The sequence below is a fragment of the Indicator indicator genome, chromosome 11, assembly GCF_027791375.1.
Source record: "Indicator indicator isolate 239-I01 chromosome 11, UM_Iind_1.1, whole genome shotgun sequence".
Taxonomy (NCBI): Eukaryota; Metazoa; Chordata; class Aves; order Piciformes; family Indicatoridae; genus Indicator; species Indicator indicator.
Window position 1 is genome coordinate 9,731,084 of NC_072020.1, and position 21,316 is coordinate 9,752,399.

The window sequence follows — 21,316 nt, forward strand, 5'->3', positions numbered from 1 at the left end:
TGTTTAGAAAAGCCTGAAGTAAAGATACCATCCCTCTGCTCCTCAAGAAAACCAGTGCTGTACAGAAAGGAATGTTTCTATATTGCATAAAGTGTATTGCTGTGCTTGCTGGGTGGCTCCTCTGTCCTGCACAGAGTCAAATGACCTGTGAAGAGGCAGCAGCTTCTAATTTCTACCACCTTTCTTTCTTTTTCTTTTTTAAATCATTATTTATTTGTTTTTATGTGAAAGAAATATATATATATATATATATATATATATATATATATATATATTGTTTTTCTGCCAAACCTTTAAGCTCTGTGGTTTATCTATTTCATAGCTTAGTGTTATGGTTTGAATTGGAGGTTGTGTTTTTTTTTTTTCTGTTGTTGTTGTTGTTGTTTTTTTTTCTGTTATTGTTAGTTTTTTTTCTTTAAGTGTTGGAGCATGCAAAGAGAATTTAAGAAAAAAATACACAAGGTTTAGCAATTAGCTGAGTCCAGCCTTCATTAATCTGCCCTTGACAGTGCAATGAATGCTGTTCTCTTTGCTTTGACTCCTGTGCTAAGAGCACAACCTTTCTAACTCTTGCTGTAACCCTGGAGAGTCTCTAGCTGCCCCACACTCCACAACTGAATGCAGCTTTGCTAGTCCCAGACCCAACAGTGCTGGCTATGACAGAAAGAGAAACCTCTTTGCTATGTCACTGTATGTGGATGTGTAAATAAATACGTATTTTTATCTCTATAAATCTCTATTAAGTCTACACAGGACTGGTTGTATATGTGCATATATAGATTAAAACATATATATACACACACACATAAATAATTGCTTGCATGTTTATCTCTCTCTCTCTTTTTTTTTTTCATCTACCCTTTAAAAATGCCAAGAAAATATTCCTCATTTCCAGAAAATCAGGTTTTGACTTTTCCTAACAGAATTGCTAGCCCTTATATGTTCCGTTCCAAGAGTTTGTTACACAGTCCCCAAGTTGTCTTTGGTTGGGTTGTAGTGGTCCTTAGTTAATGCCATGGCCTCTCACCTCTGATCTCTGGGTCAAAATTCAGGCAGCCACTGCTCTCCAAGCAGACTGTAAATGGCACCACCACCTCTGCTTTGCTCTAGGCCTCCTTCACGGCTGGCACAGAAGGAAGATAATGCAGTGTTTGATTGGTGTGAGTGGCAGATGCTTGACCTGCTGCAAGCCCAGCTTTGACAGTAAAGCCAGCCACTGAGGACACGGAGGGACAGCTGGTGCCCAGTTTGGTTTGGATGTTCGCTCTCCCGTAGGGGTACATTTTCCGCTCTAGGTTTAAGGAGCGCGTCTGCGCGTTGTTTCCATCAGCCTTCCCTTCCAGGAAGTAGGTCAGCATCTCGCCTTTCCCCTTCACACTGACCTTACCCCTGCACACAAAGTCGTAACTGCACCTTTTTAAGATCCTCTGAACTTCTTCTGTCACCTGAAGACAAAAAAAAAAAAAAATCCAAAACAATCAAAATAACTGTTAGTTTTCCCTGCTCGTGTAAGGTGAATCCTGGAGCTGACCACTTCTCCTCATTCTGCTTCTCTGCTACACACACATACACACACAAAATGCTTAAGCATCCCAGTTGTGATTTCCCTATATTCCATTAAAAAAAAAAAAATCTACTTTGGTGTGTTCAATTGTTCAGTGAAATTCAAGTCTTTGGTTAAAAACTGTAAACCACTTAATCATCAGGGTAAAAGTCTTGTTCAATTAGCACTTCCTGCTGCTCTCAGCCTCACTTAGAAGTTTCGTCGTGAGTTTAAAAAAGCCTGGGCAAACTGTGGAGCCTGAAAAGCAGAACTTCTTGTCTGGAGCTGAAGAATTACACAGGGAGGTAAGGTCTGTTCAGCAGAAATGTGTAACCAAACTATCTGCTGTTGGAATCTGGATCACTTCCAGTGATGGTCATTTACTCCAAAAGAACTTTTGATCCCTGGACACTAGACAACTATTCTGAATAGAGGACTGCAAGAGTGTATTGAGATGTTGAGAGGTGTAGCATAGATTGTAGCCAAGCTCTGGTAGTAAAACAATGCTCCCTGTCTGTGTAGCTTCTCTGAGCCAGAGGATCCAAGGAACTTTTAAATATACATGAAGTGCAGCAGGATCAAATGGACTTAGACCCTTTTCTTTCACTCCTTACTCAAGCAAAATTGCTACAGCACAGAGACTGGCCCATGCAGTGTTGGCATTCCCAGGCTTGCCTCCAACTGTGTGTAGTGCAGTACAGAACTCTGTTTCTTCTGATGGCAAATAGTTAATCTGAGGGTCTCCTTGCCTCCAAGTAGTGTATATAATGGAAAACAATCATACCTCTGAAGCTTGGATCACTTGAAGAAAGCTGCTCTTTTCACGAGAAGCACAAGGTGAGGTGTGGCAGAGTTTTCTAAGCAGTGTTGAAAATGTAACTACATGCAAGGCAGGAAGCATGTAAAGTCAGGAAAATCCTCTCAGCATGGACTCACCTGAATTTTCCCCTGCACTCCAGTACTGTCCATCCGGCTGGCGACATTGACAGTGTTCCCCCAGATATCATACTGTGGTCTTCTGGCTCCAATCACTCCAGCTACTACTGGCCCAACATTAATACCTAAAATATGCAATGAAATGAGAAGAGCAATGGAAATACTGTTGGAGATGAGTGGAATGCAGGCAAGGAAGGCAAGAGTGCAACTGGCTCTCTAAGAAGACTGGGAGACTGGGAGTAAGGACTCTGAGAGGTGAGACATATAACAGTATGTAAAGGATTGCATGGGAGAGATTGTGTCATGAAGACCAGAGGATTTGATTTGCTGGAGAAAACAAGACTGGTTGAGATGATTTGGCATCTGTGATCAAAAGGCTCTCATTACACTTTTAGTGCTGGAAAAGCATTTGCAGGTGCAACTTAACTGAATGGCTAAGCACAGTCAGAGACGTCTTCCAGCATCTCAGCAGTGCAGAGTAAGCCACAAGACTGGGCACACTAAATAGCACTGGGCAGAATTATTGGTGCAGTTTCCTTCTAGATGTGAATAGATCAGGTAAACACAGTGGAACTGGACACAATTTGAATTTCTTGATAGCAGTGCTCACCATCCAGCCTGCTAACTCTCCTGCTTTTGGAGACTTTGTGGTTCATAGATTCATAGAATGGTTTAGGTTGGAAGGGACCTCCAAGATCACCCAGTTCCAAACCCCCTTCCATGGGCAGGGACACCTTCCACTACATCAGGTTGCTCAAGGCCTCATCCAACCTGGCCTTGAACACTTTCAAGGAAGGATCATCCATAACCTCTCTAGGCAAACTGTTCCAGTGTCTTACCCCCTCATTGTAAAGAATTTCTTCCCAATATCCAGTCTAAATCTACCCTCCTTAAACTTAAAGCCTTTCCCTTTCATCCTATCACTACAAGCCCTTGTAAAAAGCCCCTCCCTGGCTTTCTTGTAGGCCCCCTTCAGGTGCTGGAAGGATACTCTAAGGTCTCTCCAGAGCCTTTTCTTCTGGCTGAACAGCCCCAACTCTCACAGCTGTTCCCATAGGGAAGTTGCTCCAGCCCCCTGACCATCTTTGTGGCCCTCCTCTGTGCACGTTCCATGTCCCTTTTGTGCTGGGGGCACCATCACTGGATGCAGTGCTCTAGGTGGTGTATCATGATAGCAGAGTAGAGGGGGAGAATCACCTCCCTCATCCTGCTGATCACACTTTGATGCAGCCCAGGACACAGTTGCCTTCTAGGCAGCCAGCAACCATTACTGGCTCATGAGTTTTTCGTCAACCAACACCCTCAATTCACAGAATCACAGAATCACAGAATCAATAAGGTTGGAAAAGACCTCAAGGATCATCAAAGTCCAACCTGTCACCCAAGACCTCATGACTACTAAACCATGTCACCAAGTGCCAAGTCCAATCCCCTCTTGAACACCTCCAGGGATGGTGACTCCACCACCTCCCTGGGCAGCACATTCCAACATCTAACAACTCTCTCCGTGAAGAACTTTCTCCTCACCTTGAGCCTAAACTTCTCCTGGCACAGCCTGAGACTGTGTCCTCTTGTTCTGGTGCTGGCTGCCTGGGAGAAGAGACCAAACCCCTCCTGGCTACAACCTCCCTTCAGGTAGTCATTCTCCCCAAGGCTGCTTTTCAGCCATTCCTCACCCAGCCTGGATTTGTGCCTGGGATTTCCCTGACCCAGGTATAGGACCTTGCACTTGCACTTGCTGAACTTCATGAGGCTGGCTTGGGCCCACCTCTCCAGCCTGTCCAGGTCCCTCTGGATGGCATCCCTGCCCTTTGCCCTGTCAACTGGCCCACACAGCTTGGCGTCATCCACGAACTTGCTGAGGGTGCACTGGATGTCCGTATTGCTGACGAAGATGGTGTTAATCATGGAGTGCAGGACAGGTAATCCTTTGCAGACAGCACAGGGAAAGGCAGCAAACAACAATGTTCTGCCTCTGTGGTGATGGCAGAAACGTGACTTACCAACTCGTAGGACAAAGTCGTTGTAAGACTGATAGTTGATTTCATCAAGGACATCAAACATCTCGATTGCAAAATCTGCCAGTGTACTTAGGTGGGAATAGATTGATTTTTTAGCCTAGAAACAAAATAGTATTGCACATTAGAGCTGTGTGTTACTGAGAGGCAGGTGAAGTGAAAAACAATGAAAAGCTCAGGCTGGATGGCTTAGGGCAAGGATCTAACCTATTTTGCTCTTAGTGAAATTGGCTCTTGATGGTGGCTACAGCACATACATTATTTTCTCAAGTACAGAACTTTTTTTTCCTTCCTTTTTTTTTTTTTTTCTTCTTCTCTCTTTTTGATTTCTGGGAAGAATGGAAAGCAAAGTTCCCATGGTAAAGTGGTTCTGTTGCTAGAGAGCTGCAGATGTTTGTTGTGACTGTGGCAGGGAATCTAACCTGCTTTCTTACCATGCTGCTTTGCCTGATGATTATTAATAACTATAGTTTCTGCCCTCTTCTCCCTTTGGGGTTTTTCCTAGCTCCCAGATCCATGGGGTGCATGCTGTTCTCATTTACAAAAAGTCCTGTTAGGTTTAATCCTGTGAGATGTAGAACATCCCTATTTTCTTTCCTTTCCAGGCAAGCAAAAGCAAAAGAGCCAGAAGGGAGCAAATAAAGTCCTGAAATACTGACTTGAAAAAAAATCCCAAAATGTAACAAAAGAACTTTTACAACTTCAGGTCCATTATAAACTGTGGAACTGATTTTTGGAGGACATTGTGATACCAGCAGTTAGCTCTACTCTGCTCTGGTGAGACCCCACCTGTAGTACTGCATCCTGTTCTGGGGTCCCCAATATAAGAAGGACATTGAACTGCTGGAGCAGGTCCAGAGGAGGCCACAGAGATAATCAGAGAGCTGGAGCATCTCCTCTATGGAGACAGGCTAAGAGAGTTTGGGCTGTTCAGTCTGGAGAAGAGAAAGCTCCCAGGAGATCTTAGAGCAGCCACCTTCCAGTGTCTGAAGGGGGGGGTCTACAAGAGAGTTGGGCATGGGCTTTTTACAAGGGCTTATAGTGACAGGATGAAGGGCAATGGCTTTGAACTGGAAGAAGGGAGATTTAGACTGAATATCAGGAAGAAATTTTTTAGAATGAGGGTGGTGAAACACTAGAACAGGTTGCCCAGAGAAGTTGTGGATGCCCCCTCCCTGGAGGTGTTCAAGGCTAGAGTGGATGGGGCCTTGAGCAACCTGGTCTGGTGGAAGGTGTTCCTGCCTATGGCAGGGACTGGGGGGATTGGTACTGGATGATCTTTAAGGTCCTTTCCAGCACAAACCATTCTATGATAATTGATAAAACTCGTGGAATTAACATTTGCTATCAAATAGTAAGAAATAAGAAGTAAGAAGATGTTATCTGCTGCTCCAGAATTTCTCAAGCAGTGTGTCACTAGAAAGCCGAAAAGAAAGGTTAACATGTTTGTTCTGTAACTCATGACCTTCCCCCTGAGCTACCCTTGACTAGTTAAAGACAGGTTACTAGAACAGATCTTTGGCATGACTCAGTATGGTTGCTCTTATGGCATGCTTTGATTTGAACAATAGGTAAGAAGTGTGGCCAGCAGGTCAAGGGAGGTGATTGTCCCCCTCTACTCAGCTCTGGTGAGACCCCACCTGGAGTACTGCGTCCAGTTCTGGAGCCCCTATTACAAGAGGGATATGGACATGCTGGAAGGTGTCCAGAGAAGGGCCACCAGGATGATCAGAGGGCTGGAGCTCCTCTCCTGTGAGGACAGACTGAGAGAGTTGGGGCTGTTCAGTCTGGAGAAGAGAAGGCTCCAAGGTGACCTTCTTGTGGCCTTCCAGTATCTGAAGGGGGCTACAAGAAAGCTGGGGAGGGACTTTTTAGGCTATCAGGTAGTGACAGGACTAGGGGGAATGGAATAAAGCTGGAAGTGGGGAGATTCAGGCTGCATGTGAGGAAGAAGTTCTTCCCCATGAGAGTGGTGAGAGCCTGGAATGGGTTGTGCAGGGAGGTGGTTGAGGCTCCATCCCTGGAGGTGTTTAAGGCCAGGCTGGATGAGGCTCTGGCCAGCCTGATGTAGTGTGAGGTGTCCGTGCCCATGGCAGGGGGGTTGGAACTAGATGATCCTTGTGGTCCTTTCCAACCCTGACTGATTCTATGATTCTATGATTCTATGATTCTGTGATTCTATGATTCTATGATTCTATGAATTGTTGAACAGGTTTGCAAAGTGAAAGTGGGCTAAAGGTAGGATATGGTGAAAGAAATACAGGGTCAGTGGCAGTCTAGCTTCAGTAGTGTTGCACAAGAGGGCTGTGGCAGCTGGCAGGAGATGAGAGCTTGCTGGGTTTTTTTACTGTGATACTGAGATGTTGTACATGGAGCATCTGGTGGTGGCTGAGTAACCTGAGAACCAGGTAGCTATTTCCTTTATTCAAGTCAGTTTTAAAGTGCTCCTTCCCCAGCTAGGAAATTTACAAAAATTGAAGCCAAGTGCCGACAAAAAATTCATCATCCCTGGACCAGTCCCAGTTTTTAGAAAGGATATTTTTATGTACCTGCCTGGGTTTCTGGCATTCTGCTTCTTGCAGTGTCAATTAGCTCTACCCTTTTCCAGCCTTACCAAGACAAAGGAAGAACAAGAATTAAATTTAAAGAGCTGATGGCTATGCCTCCAAGAGAGAAGAATATTGCAAGTCTAGAGGAGGAAGGGAGGAGTGTACAGTTTTACTGAGTCCTCTAAACTTCTTTATTTCCCTTATCTTGACATTACCACCTGATGAGTGCTTCAATTTGGAATCATAGCCCCTCTGGTTGGAAGGGATCCTCAAAGGTCATCTTGTACAACACCCTTGGGGCAAGGGCCCCTCAGAATTGCAGGACTCAGTACTGGTGACAAGTGCTAGATGCACTGCAGGTGACAGATGTCCCTCAGAAGAATTACTGGGAAGCTCTATTGAACCTGCACTGAGGAACACCTCAAAGCTAGGACCCTGGTAAAATCAGGACCTTGGTGATTCACCAATGTAATTTCAAAGGCCTCCACACACAGAATGAACTGATATTGTGCAAAAATCTACAAAGAGCTTGGTTTGTGTGCTGCCCTGATGGTGTAACTGCCAAGCAATTATTTATTTAAACATCAGATTAATAGTTACTGGAAAGAAGTCCCAGAGCATCACAGCAAAACCACTCTGACAGAGGCATTTACTGTAGTCACCTGTTGAAGTCAAGCTGCAGAAACAACAGTCCAGCAAAATATGGGCTTTAAATATTGAACTTGGTCAGGGCACAGAGTTCTTTGGTGTGTAACTATCCCAAGTGAAAAGCACAGTTAACCCTGTCTGTTGCTTTCTGCCCAGGTCCAAGTCATAGCATAAGATTGGTGGTTTGCAAGGAAAGGCTGTGCCAGAATTTCTGATGAATCATAGAATCATAGAATCAGTCAGGGTTGGAAGGGACCACAAGGATCATCCAGTTCCAACCCCCCTGCCATGGGCAGGGACACCTCACACTACATCAGGCTGGCCAGAGCCTCATCCAGCCTGGCCTTAAACACCTCCAGGGATGGGGCCTCAACCACCTCCCTGCACAACCCATTCCAGGCTCTCACCACTCTCATGGGGAAGAACTTCTTCCTCACATGCAGCCTGAATCTCCCCACTTCCAGCTTTATTCCATTCCCCCTAGTCCTATCACTACCTGATATCCTAAAAAGTCCCTCCCCAGCTTTCTTGTAGCCCCCTTCAGATACTGGAAGGCCACAAGAAGGTCACCTCAGAGCCTTCTCTTTTCCAGAGTGAACAGCCCCAACTCTTTCAGTCTGTCCTCATAGGAGAGGGGCTCCAGCCCTCTGCTCATCCTGGTGGCCCTTCTCTGGACACCTTCCAGCATGTCCATATCCCTCTTGTAATAGGAGCTCCAGAACTGGACGCAGTACTCCAGGTGGGGTCTCACCAGAGCTGAGCAGAGGGGGAGAATCACCTCCCTTGACCTGCTGGCCACACTTCTCTTGCTGCAGCCCAGGCTCTGGTTGGCTTTCTGGGCTTCAGACTTGGTAGAGTTAGAAAATGGTTAGATTTGATGCTCTTAAGGATCTTTTCCAACCAAAGCAATTTTGTGATTCTATAATCACGTGAACAATGGGAAGAGATCACAGAAGAGGAGGAACCCAAAGGCAAGGTCAAAGATTTTGGCTATTTCATACAAGATCTTTAGTTTTTCTGTAGCACAGAATGTTAAATAATTTTTGCCTCTAGAGAAAAGATCAACATTTGCCCTGAGTTTTCAGTCAAAGGAAGAATCCTGTGCAAGACCTCGTGCAGTGTTTTATAATGCATTACTCTCATGAGCTCAGAACAGTATCTTCAGTCCTGGGCTAACTCAGCTGACCCTTCAGTTAGCAACTATAAAATACAAGAGATAAACATGTTTAGGTTTTGGAACATATGCTGCCCAGGTTACCCAATAACACCCTTGTTTTCAGGATGATAGTTCAAAGAGCATTTATAGCAGGCACACAAGCATGCCGCTGCCTGTTTGCCTGAGACCACACTGAGCAAAATTCAAAGGATCTTTTTGGTTTTTTCCTGTCTCTGGTCCACAGAGTCAAACATATCTCTGTAAACAGACTTTTTTTTTTTTTTTAAATACTTTTTTTTTTGGGGGGTGGGGTGATGTGTAGATTTCTAGGAATGATACAAAGGAAAGCAGCAGTTGCAAATGACCTGCAGACCAGAAAACCAGTTGCATGTGATATACTGCAACGTGGTTCTGACAGTTGGTTTCAGGGTGGTTTTGTTTTTTATTTACATAACCAGGAGAATTGTTGCTAGGAAGTTCACAGGCCACCTCCTGGCGCTTTTTGCTTTTGCCCTCTAATGTGGTGTTATCTGTCATGCATGGCTGGGGACAGGCTGGGAGAGTTGGGGCTGGTAGCCTGGAGAAGAGAGGGCTCCAGGGAGACCTTAGAGCAGCTTTCAAGTACCTGAAGGGAGCTACAAGAAAGTTGGGGAGGAACTTTGTACAAGGGCTTGTAGTGATAGGATGAGAGGGAATGTTTCTGAGCTGGAAGAAGGGAATTGGAGACTGGATATTAGGAAGAAATTCTTTAAAGTGAGGGTGCTGGGACACTGGAACAGGTTGCCCAGGGAGGTTGTGGATGCCCCCTCTCTGGAAGTGGTCGAGGTCAGATTGGACAGGGCCTTGAGGAACCTGGTCAAGTGGAAGGTGTCCCTGCTTGTGGAAGGGGGGGCTGGAACTGGATGTTCTGTAAGATCCCTTGCAACTCAAACCATCCCATGATTCTGTAAATACCAGGCTTAATTTTGGGTCCCTGACTCCAAAAAGGACACTGAGGTGCTGGAGCAGGTCCAGAGAAGGGCAGCAAAGCTGGCAAAGAGTCTGGGTACAGATCTCTTGTGAGGGGCAGCTGAGGGAACCAGGGTTGTTCAGCTTGAGGATAGGGAGGCTGAGGGGAGACTTTCTGGTTCTCTACAACTTGCTGAAAGGAGGTTGGAGCCAGGTGGGGGTTGATCTGAAATTACTTTGACATTTTTTATTGCTGAATAACTAAAGGGGTAAAAAGAAGGGCACAGAGCTGATTTGGTGGAGCAAGTGTAAAAGTGCAGCAATGTACCTAGCACTGAGTTCCTGCCCGTCATGGGGGCTGGGAGAGGCTGTTTATTTTGATTGTAGGCTGAATCTAGATTTCACAGAATGTCATCATGGTGGGGTGGAAGGAACCTCTGGAGATCATTCAGTCCAAGCCCACTGCTAAAAACACGGTCACCCACGGAAGGTTGTCCAGGACCACAATTTCCAGGTGGGTTTGGGATCTCTCCAGAGGAGAAGACCCCACAGCTTCTCTGAGCAGTCTGCTCTGGGGCTCTGGCACCCTCACAGCACTCCTCATGGTGAGGTGGAACCTCCTGTTTTCCAGTTTGTACCCCTTTTCCCTTATCCTATCACTGGGCACCATTGACAAGTGTCTGGCCCCATCCATCTTTAGATATTGATGATCATTGGAAAGACATTTTATATGTCAATAATTGAAAAAAAAAATCACATTTTAATATTCTTGTCTTAGTTTTGCAGCAATTCAACCCACCTAGAGACTCTCTTTCCTATCATCTTGCAATGTTGTCTGAGACAGCAGGTTTTAAACAGTACCACTCTGACTTAGGAGCTTTATACACTAATTTGCAGAAAATCCAGGGCTGCTGCCAATGAAATCCCAGGTCACAGAATCAACAAGGCTGGAAAAGACCTCAGAGATCATCAAGTCCAACCTATTGCCTAACACCTCCTGACAACTAAACCATGGCTCCAAGTGCCACAGCCAATCTTTTTTCAAACACCTCCAGGGATGGTGACTCAACCACCTTCCTGGGCAGCACATTCCAATGGCCAATTACTCTTTCTGTGAAGAACTTCCCCATCATCTCCAGCCTAAACCTCCCTGGGCAGCACATTCCCATGGCCAATTACTCTTTCTGTAAAGAACTTTCTCCTCACCTCGAGCCTAAACTTCCCCTGGCGCAACTTGAGACTGTGTCCTCTTGTTCTGGCACTGGTTGCCTGGGAGGAGAAACCAACCCCCACATGCCTACAGCCTATTTCAGGTAGCTGTAAAGAGCAATAAGGTCTCCCCTGAGCCTCCTCTTCTCCAGGCTAAACAATCCCAGCTCCCTCAATCTCAAGATGAAGCCACATAAGCAACTTCTAGGATTGAATTTTTTCCTTTCGGGCTTCAGTCGTTCTTTGAATTTTAGATTTAAATTGTTGTAAGGTAATAGAAGCTATCTACAACCACAGAGAGTTAGCTGTGTTTCTGGTATTCCTCTGGAAATTGAAGGAAAACATATTTTCCACAAATTGCCATCATGGAAAGTCTTCTTACCTTGGTTCCTGAAGTTGGTACGAGTCCCACAGCTGCCATATATGTACTTCCAATTGTCTTGATCTTTTCTATGTCCTTATAATATTCTTTGTCCATAAGCTTTGTTTAAAACATAAAACTGTTAAATATTACACAGTATTTTAGACAAGTAACCATAGTTATCAGATAACGTGTGCAAGCTGATTAAGCCATTTTTTGGTAAGTTTGAGGTCATTGAAAAAAAAAAAAAAAAAAGCAGCCGTTAACTCACATTTCAATCCTCTTTCTCTATTAGAGGAATCTGAGGTGAGACTCGTGCCTGAAAGCCCAAACTGAGCGTTTTGAAGAAGCCCAGAGGGACACCAACTACAAGCAAACAGGAAGTTTACAGCACTTTTGCAGGAGGTACTTGAAGATACACTGAGCTGTGAGAGAGAATCTGTGTTGCTAGCCATCTGGCAGAGCTGATGTGGTCAAAAGGCAAAGTGTTTGTACCTTACCTCATCGAAATCAGCGATGATTTCGTTTAGCAGGCGCAAGCATTCCACTCCCATGTTATTGCCATCCAGCTCGATGTAGAAATCATTGAAGTTTGGGATGGAAGCAAACATCACTCCCACTTGTGAGTATGACTGGTAATAAAGGTCCTGCAGTTCATGAGCAGATAGAATCCTTATTTTAGAAGATTAATCTAAACCAGGCATCATCATTATGTTACCTATTCTACTGCTAAGGAACAGCTAGGGCAAAAGCCATCATTTTCAGTAGAAAGCCAGACTTATGAAAAAAAAATTATATTGAAAGATCTCTCCACTCAATAATACAAAAGAAAATCAGCACCTAATGTATTAGACTCATTTAAACCCCCTTAGTCTTTTTCTCTGCTTAGACACGGAAACAGTGAGTAGAAATTTTGTAGAAAATCTTAACAGTTGCAGAACTCTTTTTGTATGAGAAATAGGAATGCATTTTCTGAGTTTTTGCTTTATAACTAAAAATAGGAGATGGAAAAACTGTACCCTGCAGCACAAAACCTGGGCCTTGCTCCTTCAGGTCTCTCCCTGAGTTGTCAAGTCTTCTATTCAACATTATCAATATCAATGGATCACAGAATGGTTTTGGTTGGAAGAGACCTTGAAGATCATTGAGTCCAACCATTCTCTAACTCTAGCAAGGCTCATGCTAAACCATATCCCTCAGCACTACATCTCTGCCTCTTTGAAACACCTCTGGGGATGGGGATTCAACCACCTCCCTGGGCTCCTGTACAGCAAAGTTTCTGCTTAAGAACTTGGAAGGCTCATGGGAAGTAAACCATGGTTCAAATGCACTGATTCAAGCTCTGTATTGTGGCCATCAGGGTCACTCCAGTGCTCCAGATATTGTTGCTGCACTGGAAGGGCTTCCTGACCCAACTTATTTAATCACTGCAGGCTTTGATGTTAAAGCCCCCATGTCTTCCTTGCATAACTACAATTCTCTGGTTTTCACTTTAAATGGTTAGGTTTGGTAATGTCAACTTATTTCCAGAACTAAAGTGGTCCATATGGAAGTATCTGGCAGTTCATACACTTCATCATTCCAAATCAAACTGAACTCATGAAACGTTGTTTTAATGTTTCAAATTGGTTTAAAAAAAATAAATAAAATCAGTGATTTGCATGCAGATACTTGGCTGCATTGATGGTAAGTGACACAAAATTCCCACAGCCAAAGAAACAGTCTCAGTCTAATTCTTGATGACATGCATTTACAGAGCCATTCCTTTAACATGATTAAAACTGTGTAAACCCAAGCTTTTCTTGAAAACATACAGTTGAAAGATGACCCAGGCTACTCAGAGTCACAGCCATACAACATCACCATATATGTATGCAAATTTTATCTTGGCTTACCATATTTCTTGGATTAGACATCAGAAAGTGCTGTGCAACGTGTGCTGGCAACAGGTTGAAGAGAATTCTTTTGTTATCCAACTTGACTCTCTCCATATCATCTCTCTCTTCTTCTGCCTGTGGGGATAGAGGAAAAGAAAAACCTTTTCAAACGACAAAAAAAAAACCATCAGCTGAAGTCATCAAACAGCTTCTCTGAATTAGTCTTTTGAAATTAAATTGAGCAAAATAGTGTCCGCAAAGCAGTGCATCCAATGCAGAGCCACAAGGACTGGGGGACTTGAACATCTCTCCTATGAATAAAGGCTGAGAGACTTGGGGCTGTTTAGTCTTGAGAAGAGAAGGCTGAGATGGAATCATATTAATGTCTATAAATATCTAAGGGATGGATGTCAAGATGAAGGGGCCAGTCTCTTTTCAGTGGTTCCCTGAAAGGGACAATAGGTACAAGATGGAACCCAACATGAGGAGAAACTTATTTACTGTGAGGGTGATGGTGCCCTGGAGTAGACTGCCCACAGAGGTTATGAAGTCTCCTTTTCTGGAGACTTTCAAAACCCACCTGTATGTGTTCCTGTGTGACCTACCCTAGATGATCCTACTTTGTCAGGGAGGCTGGACTTGATGATCTCTAGAGGTCCCTTTCAACCCTGAACATTCTATGATTTGATGTTTTTACACAGTAAAAAGCTAGAAAAATCCCCCTTAAGTCACATTGTCTTCAGAGTTCAATTACTACCCGGGTAGGTGGAGACAGTGACTGCAGTATTTGAATCATAGAATCATTAAGACTGGAAAAGAGCTCCAAGATCACAGACTCCAGCCATTAACCCAGGACTACTAAATCATGTCCCTCAGTGCCACATTTTCCCCTGTTTTGAACAATTCCAGGGAGAGAGTTTCCACCACATCCCTAGGCAGCCTGTTCCAGGGCTTAAGCACTCTTTCATAACATCCAACCTAAACCTTGATATATTTGATCCACCTTTCAAACAGGAGAAACCTGAATCACCAGAATTTAAAGGAAACCTGCATCATTTTGCAGTGTAGTGGAAGCCAGCCTGGCAAGACAGTAACTTCAACAGAGAAAAAGATTTGAGAACTGAATACTTTTAGGGAGAATATGTAATTTAAAAACAACATTTTAAAGGAAACCTGCATCATTTTGCAGTGTAGTGGAAGCCAACCTGGCAAGACAGTAACTTCAACAGAGAAAAAGGTTTGAGGATTGAGTATTTTTAAGGAGAATATGTAATTTAAAAACAATATTTCCTTGTAAAAATAATTTACATGCCAAAAGGTAGGTTTAATTACTCTGGTAATTAAAATTAATTATGTTATAATATTTATAAAGTAGATTAATTAGTCATGAAAACATTTCCCTTTGCATAACAGCAACAGAAATTCTGTCATTCATGTGAGTGACAGCATTCAGCAAGGGTGCCTTGAAGCTGACACAGCTGAGGTCCTTAACTCAAGATACTGCTGGCTTGTTACAAGTGTCTTGAATTGCAGGAGGTAGTGAGACACATTAGGAAAGAATTTGAAACATCACACCCTTTATTGGAAAAACACTGAATCTGTAGACATCTCAGCTGGGAATCCTAGGTTTGCAAATTCCAGCTTAGTCCTTAGTCAACTCTTCATCAAAACTACTCCTGCAAAATTTGTTCCTTGTTGTCAGAGTCACTTTTGGCCCCACATTTAGACTGGACAGTAGAAGAAGCTTCTTGACTGAAAGGGTTCTCAAAGGCAGGAACAGGCTGCCCAGGGAGGTGGTTGAATCCCCATCCCTGGAGGTGTTTTAAAGAGGCAGAGATGTGGTGCTGAGGGACATGGTTTAGCAGCAGACTTGGTGGAGTTACAGAATGGTTGCACTTGATGATCTTCAGGATCTTTTCCAATCCATGCAAGTTTATGATTCTGATTTCAATTAGAAAACATTTCATCAGAACCATATCATTCATCTCTTCAGTCACAGTCACACAGTGGTAACACAAGTCTTCTGCCAGCATCCCAATGTCAGTACAATACTTTAAGGCCAAATTCTCAGATATTGTTGAGAAACTGCAGTCACATAAACCAGGGAAGAATCCACTCTAATATTTGCTGATGTCTCTTTTCTATCTAGAACTTGCAAATTACATCAATCAATTACAAAGTCCACATACTTTTCACAGAATCCCAGTTTGGTGAGGATTGGAAGTGGCTTCTGAATATCATCCAGTCCAACTTCCCTGCTAAAGCAGAGGCACGCACAGCAGGTTGCCTGAGATCACAGTACCCAGGTGGGTTTGAAATATCTCCAGAGAAGGAGATTCTACAGCCTCTCTGAGCAGCCTCCTCCAGGGCTCCAGCATCCTCACACCAAAGAAGCTTTTCCTCATGCTGAGGTGGGGCCTTCTGGGTTCTAATTTTTGCCCATTGTCCCTTGTCCTATCAGTGGGCACTACTGAGAAGAGTGGTGCCACTATCCATTCCTGAACAGAAGAAAAACAGTCACCTCTTGCCTTTCTATATTTTTGCTTTCCAGGACAAAATTTAGGAAAAAAACTCAGTTTGTTTAAATCCCACAGTTCTTTTTGCCACCCAAGTGTTCATTTGGGAAGATATGACTGAGAAGGTTCTTCAGCAATATGCAGTGTTTCCTGCCATTGTGTATCACACAGTCTCACAGTATATCAGAGGCTGGAAGGGACCTCAAGAGATCATCAGGTCCAACCCCCCTGCCAGAGCAGGATCACTTAGGGTAGTCTGCACAGGAATGCATCCAGGTGGGTTTGGAAAGTCTCCAGAGAAGGAGACTCCACAACCCCCCTGGGCAGCCTGTTCCAGTGCTCTGTCACCCTCACTGGAAAGAAGTTTCTTCTCATGTTGAGGTGAAATCTTCTCTGTTCTAGTTTGAACCCATTGTTCCTTGGCTTATCACTGTGAACCACCCAAAAGAGCCTGGCCCCCTCCACTTGACACCCACCCCTCAGATATTGATAGACATTGATCAGATCCCCTCTCAGTCTTCTCTTCTCCAGACTAAACAGCCCCAGGGCTCTCAGTCTCTCTTCACAGGGGAGATGCTCAAGTCCCCTAAGCATCCTCGTGGCTCTCTGTTGGATTCTTTCCAGCAGTTCTCTGGCTCTTGAAATGGGGAGCCCAAAACTGGACACAGGATTCCAGATGTGGTCTCAGCAGGGCAGAGTAGCGAGGTGGAAGAACTCCCCTAGCCCTGCTGGACATGCCTTTCTTGATGCATCCCAGGATCCCATTGGCTCTCTTGGCCACCAGAGCACATTGTTGTTCCATGGAGAACTTGCTGTCCACCAGCACTCCAAGGTCTTTCTCTGTGGAGCTGCTTTCCAGCAGGGCAGCCCCTAACCTGTCCTGGTGTCTGTATGTTTCATAAGAAAGGTTTCAGAGCAGGCCACATAACAAAGACAAAGCTGCCAGCACTGAAGCAGACTGTTTTGACCTTGGTCATGTTGCTGGACTTCTGTCTAGCCTTTGATGAATGAAAATAAACAGACAAATCTAAAATACCAAGATAAAATAAATGAGAAAGGAAAATCTAGCCTGCTGGTTTTCTGGTTGTTTCCTTCTAATGGAACTTTAAGGCATGTGATGGCTTTTCTCCTCCTGTCTCTTTCCCTTCAATACAGTCATGAAGCTATTGGGAGAGGAATGCAGTGACACCATGGTGTCACACCCATATGTTCAGCTGTGGCTGTGACACTGTTCACACTTATGGGACTACAGCCATGACTAAGAGGCTGAGAATTGGTCTCTTGAGTGAAGAGCTAATGGCTTGAACCAAACCACAAAAGTCATGACTGAAGGGGTGGCCAAATCCTCTAAGGGTATAGAAAAGCATCAAGAATGGCATCATTGCTTATAAACACAGCAGAGCTCTACATTTCCAACACACCTAGCAAGTGGCTTTTCCACTTTTTCTTTGGATGCAAAACTCTTAACTACAGTTTTTGTCTCTGAGAAGGTTCATTTGCCAGAAGCAAGATGAAAGCCACAGAGGTCATGGAAGGCCCTTGATTAGCTGGGCATGGTAGCAAACCTTAATTAGAGACAAATTATGCAAAGAGCAGAATGAGGGGAATGCAGGTCAGTGCAGACCATCCTCAACATTCTGAAACGACAAGTCTGCTCAAGTGGTAAGGACCATATCCTGTTGAGAAGCAAAGTGTGTTAGCTTAGGCCACAAGATGGGTTAATCATAGAATCCTAAAACTGGTTTGGTTGGAAAAGACCTCCAAGGTCATCAAGTCCAACTGTCAACCAAAGACCACCATGGCCTTAACCCATGTCCCAAAATGCCATGTTCACATGCTTCTTGAACACCTCCAGGGAAGGTGACTTCAGCACTTCCCTGGGCAGCCTGTTCCAATGCCTGACTGCTCTTTCAGTGAAGAAATTTTTCCTGCTTCTAGATTGCTGCTGGAACCATAGCCTGACTCTCTGCATGAACTGTGCTTAGACTATTCACATGTAGCAAAAACCTAACATCTTGCCTTTATTGGAAAGATCTGCTGGGAACATGAAATGTGTCTTCTCTGCTACTACTGCGTAGAGTCTGAGTGTCCATCCTCTCACCATGTGCTGTCTAAGAGAGATCTCATATTTGTAACTCCTCAGGAGCTGTCTGGGGAAAGAGGAAAGATGTCCTTGTGTCTCTTGCAAGGGAAGATAAGGACTGAAGGCAAGGTAAGAAAAGATGTTGTCATGTTCAACAGTGAGGGCTTCTAAAACTCTCCCATCTTCCCTTCCCCTGGGAAGGGAAACAAACCAATTACTGGCATTTTCTGGACCTTTTCCCAGCTTTCCTCTTTCTGCCCTTCAGGGGAATACATTGAAAACTGTATTTTCTTCTTGTGAGTCATGGACTCCTGGTGCTTATTCTTTGAGCAGCTGACATAAAAAGATGTGTAGGCAGCAGCCTTTCCCAGGCAAAACAGACACTGAGAAGGGAGGAGTACTTGGGGCTAGAGAAAGAAGATTAAAATAGCACAGCTCACAGGTATTTACATTCTTGGTGGGAACATTGTCCAGACAGCAAAACAGCATCCAAACCTTTGTCTATTTGCCCCTATTCAGAGAATCACACAGAATCACAGAATTTGTTGGCTTGGAAGGGACCCTCAAAAGTCATCTCGGATTTACCAAGAGATACTTGACTTGTTTGATAGCATTCTATGATGTCATAACTGAATGGGTGGATGCAGAGAAACCAGTGGATGCAGTCTATCTTGACCTTAGTAAGGCTTTTGACACTGTCTCCCATAACATCCTTGTGAGTGAGGATAGAAGAACAGACAGTGAGATGGATCAGGAACTGGTTACACAATCGAGTGCAAAGGGTGGTGATCAACGATGCCAAGTCCAGCTGGAGACCTGTAACTAGTGGAGTCCCCAAGGGATCAGTGCTGGGTCCAGTCCTGTTCAACATCTTTATCTATTACACTGATGACAGGACAGATGGACAGACAGGCAGAGTGTTTGCTCAGCAAGTTTGCTGATGATACGAAACTGGGAGGCTTGGCTGAGACACCTGAAGGCTGTGCAGCACTTGGACAGGCTGGAGAGCAGCTGGGCAAAGAGGAACCTAATGAGGTTCCACAAGGATAAGTGCAGAGTCCTGCACCTGGGAAGGAATAATAAACTTCACCAGTACAGTTCAGGGGTTGATCTGCTAGAGAGCAGCCCTGTGGAGAGATACCTGGGAGTCGTGGTGGATAACAAGTTATCCATGAGTCAGCAATGTGCCCTTGTAGCCAAGAAAGCCAATGGTGTCCTGGAGTGCATTAAGAGGAGTGTGTCCAGCAGATCAAGGGATTCTCCTCCACCTCTACTCTGCCCTAGTGAGGCCCCCACCTGGAATACTGCCTCCAGTTCCGGGTTCCCCAGTTCAAGAGGGGCAGGGATCTACTTGAGAGAGTCCAACAGAGGCTATGAGGATGATGAAAGGACTGAAGCATGTGTTTGATGAGGAAAGGTTGAGAGACCTGGGGCTGTTTAGTGTGGAGAGGAGAAGATTAAGAGGGGATCTAATAAATGTTTATAAATATCTGAGTGCTGGGTGTCAGGAAGGAAAGGAGAGCCTCTTCTTACTTGCACTGTGTGATAGGACAAGGAACAATGGATGTAAACTACAGAACAGGAAGCTCCACCTCAACATGAGGAAAAACTTCCTTACTGTAAGGATCACAGAACACTGGAACAGGCTCCCCAGAGGGGTTGTGGAGTCTCCTTCTCTGGAGACTTTCAAGAGCCAGCTGGATGCATTCCTGTGTGACCTGCACTAGATTCTATGGTCCTGCTGTGGCAGTGGGGTTGGACTCAAAGATCTCCAGAGGTCCCTTCCAACCCCTAACATCCTGTGATCTTGTCCCATGCAATAAGCATGGGCATCTCCAACTAGATCAGGTTACTCAGAGCCCCAGCATGTTTGACCTTGAATGTCTACATTCTCTGGGCAACCTGTTCCAGTATTTCACCATCCTTGTTCTAAAGAACTTCCTCCTTATGTCCAACTGAAATCTACCTTAGTCTAGTATCAAACCACTGCCTGCTGTCCTATCACTACAAGTCTTTTTAAACAGTCCCTCCCCAGCTGTCCTGTAGAACCCCTTAAGTGCAACTCTAAGGGCTCCCTGGAACTTTCTCTTCTCCAGGTTGGACGCTCACAGCCTGTCTTCATGGGAGAGGTGCTCCAGCCCTCTGATCATCTTTGTGGCTTTTCCTCTAGACCCACTCCAGCATGCCCATGTCCTTCTTGTATTGGGGGCCCCATTGCCATTGCTAGTTAAGGAAAGCTGTCAGCATGATGTTTATCCAGCACCTGCTGGCTCAAAAACTAAGGCCTATTATTGTGAAAATAAATAAGACAGGCAATACATGGGAATAACCCCCATCCTTTCTCACATTCTGCTTTTCCTTCCTACCTGTTTGGTATCCATGGGCAGCTGGGCCATTCAGCAGAACTCAACTGGCTTTGCAGAACTGCACCATTTAGAAGATGGCTTTGTTTGTAATTTTCTGGTGACTGGTTCAACATCCCCTGCTCAGGAGTCAGTCTAAGCTGTTGTGTCACCTCTAGCAAAACCACTGACTGAAGAGTTATCCCCTGAAAATGCCTGGTTTCAAGATACAGCTAAAAAGCAGGCAGTCATTGGTGCTGCACAAACATCATCTTTGTACCTGAAGGTGGCACTCAAGCCCCAGAGAAGAGACCATCACATTGCTTCTGCAGGGCCAGGGTTTTGGTTACCTACCTGGCAAGTCTCTCCTTCAGACTGTAAAATACATGCCTCTTACAAGTGTCCTGGGTTAACAAAGACACCTGAAGGATATCCCAGTATTCCCTAAAGTGCCCATTGCTGGCTCATCCACCAGCACCCCCAACTCCTTTTCTGAAGGGTATCATTTTGTGTGCATGGATACTAGGAAGAAAAGTCCTGTGACTTACCTGATACTAGGAAGAAAAGTCCTGTGACTTACCTGCACAGCCCAGAGGTAGTCCAGACGCAGCTTCAAATCCACCTGCCTGGAGTGCAGTGCCAAAGCACATGAAAATAGCAAAATGGCTAGTATTGGTTCATAGCCACGCATATAAAAGGAGCCACCCCTTCAAAATAAAAGGAAAGGAAAGGAGTTACAGCAGGCTTTCTGTAACACTGCACAGTTTCAACATCAAAACTCCAGTCTGGAACCTGTGGGTGCCCCCTAATCAGTCGCCTTTTCTGAAGAGAGTCATACAAGCCAAAAGAGGAGTGACAATAAATCTGATCACTGCATCACATCAACATTTCAGCTCCTTGAGGTCTTTGTCATGTCTGTGCATGCTTTTAATTAGGAGCTAAAAAGCCACAAAATCAGACAGCTTAAATGAAATTGGTATCGGGTGAGGGCTGCTGAAATCTCGAAGTTTTCAATTCTGTTTTTCTGTTTCATGTTGTACTTAGCCTGCAGTGCATTCATCTGGGGTACATCAGCATGAAACTACAGAATACTGAGGTGAGAGTGGCTAGTTCCTGAAAGCTGATCTCCT

At 44.6% G+C, this 21,316-nt stretch overlaps 1 protein-coding gene across 1 annotated transcript in view; it reads right to left on the reverse strand.

Annotated features, from left to right (window-relative positions):
- Nucleotides 1-1,106: 1,106 nt before the first annotated feature.
- The window catches only part of ADCY1 (adenylate cyclase 1), a 156,485-nt gene continuing 136,275 nt past the window's right edge, over nt 1,107-21,316 (reverse strand). Inside the window, exons 14-20 of the mRNA XM_054384976.1 lie at nt 20,767-20,893; nt 13,264-13,380; nt 11,869-12,015; nt 11,390-11,488; nt 4,483-4,597; nt 2,480-2,604; nt 1,107-1,445 (exon numbers count right to left, since the gene is read on the reverse strand). Of these exons, the coding sequence (XP_054240951.1) occupies nt 1,107-1,445; nt 2,480-2,604; nt 4,483-4,597; nt 11,390-11,488; nt 11,869-12,015; nt 13,264-13,380; nt 20,767-20,893 (1,069 nt within the window). The remainder of the gene's footprint in view (nt 1,446-2,479; nt 2,605-4,482; nt 4,598-11,389; nt 11,489-11,868; nt 12,016-13,263; nt 13,381-20,766; nt 20,894-21,316) is intronic.